The following is a 3,601-nucleotide window of genomic DNA, read 5'->3' as shown; positions in this document are numbered from 1 at the left end:
TGGGATTGTAAAATTTAGAAAATTACCCATGATAATGAACTTGCACAAGCTTGCGAGAAAATATGCGAGGTTTGCAACAACTTGTTGTTAAATTGTTTTTATATTCTTGACAAATATTGTCTTATGATTTAAATTTCTGGAAGATTTTCAATATACTTTTCGTTTAATCCAGAAATAAAGGCAATAGCTGTCTATGTTTTTTTTCTTCTTGTTTGCTCTCCTTTTCCCCATTATTTTACGATATACTGCAGCAAAGCAATTTAAAATTAATTGAAGGTAACCGATTTCATGACTTCTTGTTAGAGTAGCAATTATCAATTCATAACGTTGCATGTTTTCCTTTAAAAAAAGTATTAAATTTCGCAGTTCACAGCGCAAAAACCACCTGCTTTGACAATTTTCAGTATTCGTCAACTGACAATTCATCGCTGAATGCAAATGAGATTATTAACGTGAGTGATAAATGTAGGCTAATTTGATCAGGGTTCGTTAAGCTTTTGATAAAGATACAATTAACGAATCGTAAAGTGTTACGATCTTTTGTGTGTGGCTCCTTGTTTCATCATAATAACTCATCTCCCTTTCAATTTACATCTTCAGACGCAGTTATCTCTCTTTGACTGAGTCTCTCTCTCTCTCTCTCTCTCTCTCTCTTTCTCTCTCTCTCTCTCTCTCTCTCTCTCGCTTTCTCTCAGTATGCTTTCAGATACGTCAAATAATTGTGAATGTTTTGCCTTAATATAAATTCTTTTAAAAGTTTGTTAATCAAAAATAACCTTGCTGAAATTTTCATGTTTTCATGCAAATTATAATTTCCGTATCGCGCACACATTTCACATGAAATATTTTTTCGCGCACACATTTCACATGAAATATTATTGGTGGTGTAAAGATGTTGGTACCAAAGACCTTAAATTGATTTTTTTTAAATTTTATATTATACTAAGGGAGAGTAAACGGGAAATAAAACAGAGTAACAACATTAAAATGTGTTTTTGATGCGAGTTCCCGACAAATCTAAGATTTTTTTTATCCGTGTGCGTTTCTCATTTTCGTTGAATTAATACAGTTTCATTCATTTATGACGCGTTAGTGATAGCTCTTGTTTTTTTTTTTGTTTTTGGAAGCAATGTATTAACATTGAAAAACAGGATAACAAATTATATTTCATGCCGTTTTATTAATATAATGCAAGACTATATACTTGTACATCTATTTTTTTTTTGGTTTTTCAACTTTGTATGTTCCACAAGCCATGTCTGTTTCAAAGAAAAAGCACAAAACATGAATTTATAAGCATAGATAGCATACTTGGCAAATTAAATTCAGGTTTGTTATTTTTTCATCGCAGACCAATAAAAGGTAAACGCAATATTAATACAAGTAATATTGATTTTAAAATAAATACACTGTGGTTTTTATTTCCAATTTTGCTGAATAAGAGTATTGAAATGAAAGACTTTGTTTTTTGAGTATTTGACAATTTAATCTTTTAAGAGGCATTCCTTTCTCCAAAAACTCTAATCACAGAGGATTTATGAAAATCAACACCTACTGACAATCACTAAGTTGTAACACCAATTCAATACGCACCTGTTTAAAAGACCGAAGAGGTTTGGGAGCCGAACACTGGGTAGCCACCAGACATGGAGTCATAACGCCTGTTGTAATCATTGTAATCGTTGTAATTGTTGTAATTGTTGTAGCGGCTATTATAGCGGCCGTTGTAACGGTTGTTGTATCGCCCATTGTATCGACTGTTGTAATCGTTATAGTTGTTGTACATGCTGCCGCCTCTGTACATTCTGTCGTTGTCGTACATGCTACCGCGGCTTCCCATGTAGTTATATCTGTTGTTGTCGTAAGGATCGTATCGATTGTTGTAATCAAAGCCCGATCTCGAATATGGATACATACTATCTTGGTATCCTAAGCTTGCTGAAGTAAAAAACAAACTTTTCCTAATTTATATTTTCTTCATAATGTTTGTCTTTTTTTGTAATATCAAACAGAACCATAAAGTGTTAAAAAAATTTATAGGCATCTTGTGACATTCGTATTAATGTACACCACAAAAAGGCGGGTGAAAAGTAACAATAAAGTATTTTATAACTTAAGTTTCCTAGTTCTTTTTTTTGCGGTTTTATAAAAAATAATCTAAATTTGTTAAACATGTTCATAGACACCCTTTTACATTCCTTTCTAAGGTACACCGTGAATTGATTTGTGAAATGTAACGATACATGTTTAGTCTAGTATGATTTAATTTAGTTATCAGTGTTCCATCTAAAGTTAATTGTGATCCCTATTTTTTTTAGATTAAAAAAAAGATTGAGGCAAAACTACGTATATTTCTGTTTTACATACACCCAAGTCCTAGCCGATCATTTAATTCTAGTTTGATTTAATTTTGTTTTTAGCGTTACATATAGAGTTGCTTGTGATCACTACACTTTTTTGATATAACGAAAAAAAAGTTTGAGCGAAGCTACGTATATTTCTAAATTACGTTTACTTACATCCAAGTCCTAGCCGATCATTGTAGTCGTCGTACATACCACCTTGGTTGTTGTAACGTCCAACGGAAGGATAACGGTTCTGGTACCTATTCTTGTAGTAGTTGCTTCCGCCTAGATATTTCCCACTGGTAGAACCACCCAAGTATTTGTTGGAAGAATGGTACTTGTTGTAGGTGTTGGTATCTCCAAGGATAGAAGCAATGCAAACAGCGGCAAACAGAACCAAAGTTCTCATTTTGTCTGTAAGAAAAAAAGGCTATTTTTAAACATCGCGTTGTTTTCATGGCCAAAACCACAGTGTTAAAGTTCAGAATTTAGAAAATATTATATACAGACATAACTACTTGTGATTAATGTCGTCATGAGGAACACTTGGGTTTTTTATTTTGTTAAGAAATCTTTATTCTTAAAATATCATACTAATTTGGACGTATTTTAAGTTATCTTGTTCAATCATTATCAACAGCGAGTACAATCATCTTTGCACTTTTTAGATTCGTTAAAGACAGAAAACCCCGTCATCATTTTAGTAATCTTTCCTTAAATTCAAATAAACAAACTGTTATGCAAAAGCTTGCTTTTTTAAAAGAAAATTTACAGCTGCATCCAAAAGCATATAAATTAATCAGGCAAATCATTGGTTGAATCTTTATTTTTGAATTTCAATGTTTATTTTTTGCAATTCATTTTTTCTTACCTTTTAACGACTGTTAAACGGGATCGGAAAGGTGACAAAAGTTTGTGAGGATATCTTTCTAACAACCCCCTTATATAGCAAACCTTTGACCAATACTTCATCGCAAAGAGGCCTTGTTTTTCTAATCCGTCTTCATCTTTTTTACTTTCACTCACATTTTGCTCTTTCATCGAGTTGCTAATTTGCATAATATTTAATAGATAACGATTTATACGCAATTAAATGATCTAAGATGCGTAAAAGAGTTGTTTTAAAGAAAAAAAAGATAATTAACCTTGAGGAAGCTTAGACCCTATTATAAACCAGTGTTTGCTGGTTTGCTCACAGCTATCTGTTTAAACCAGCATCATCATTGCAAAAACACCGGAACAACTTTTTTAATCTA

At 32.2% G+C, this 3,601-nt stretch overlaps 1 protein-coding gene across 1 annotated transcript; it reads right to left on the bottom strand.

Annotated features, from left to right (window-relative positions):
- Positions 1–1,146: 1,146 nt before the first annotated feature.
- On the bottom strand, positions 1,147–3,263 carry LOC105335388 (uncharacterized protein DDB_G0280315-like). The gene is made up of 4 exons (XM_034465680.2): positions 3,217–3,263; positions 2,520–2,759; positions 1,594–1,938; positions 1,147–1,259 (listed from the first exon to the last, which is right to left on the bottom strand). Exons 2-3 carry the CDS (start codon positions 2,752–2,754, stop codon positions 1,598–1,600), a joined length of 576 nt encoding a protein of 191 aa, XP_034321571.2. The 5' UTR covers positions 2,755–2,759; positions 3,217–3,263; the 3' UTR covers positions 1,147–1,259; positions 1,594–1,597.
- Positions 3,264–3,601: the final 338 nt, after the last annotated feature.

Source organism: Magallana gigas, chromosome 1 (assembly GCF_963853765.1).
Source record: "Magallana gigas chromosome 1, xbMagGiga1.1, whole genome shotgun sequence".
In the NCBI taxonomy this organism is placed as follows: Eukaryota; Metazoa; Mollusca; class Bivalvia; order Ostreida; family Ostreidae; genus Magallana; species Magallana gigas.
The sequence above is the reverse complement of the archived record's forward strand: the minus strand, read 5'-3'. Positions and strand labels throughout refer to the sequence as shown.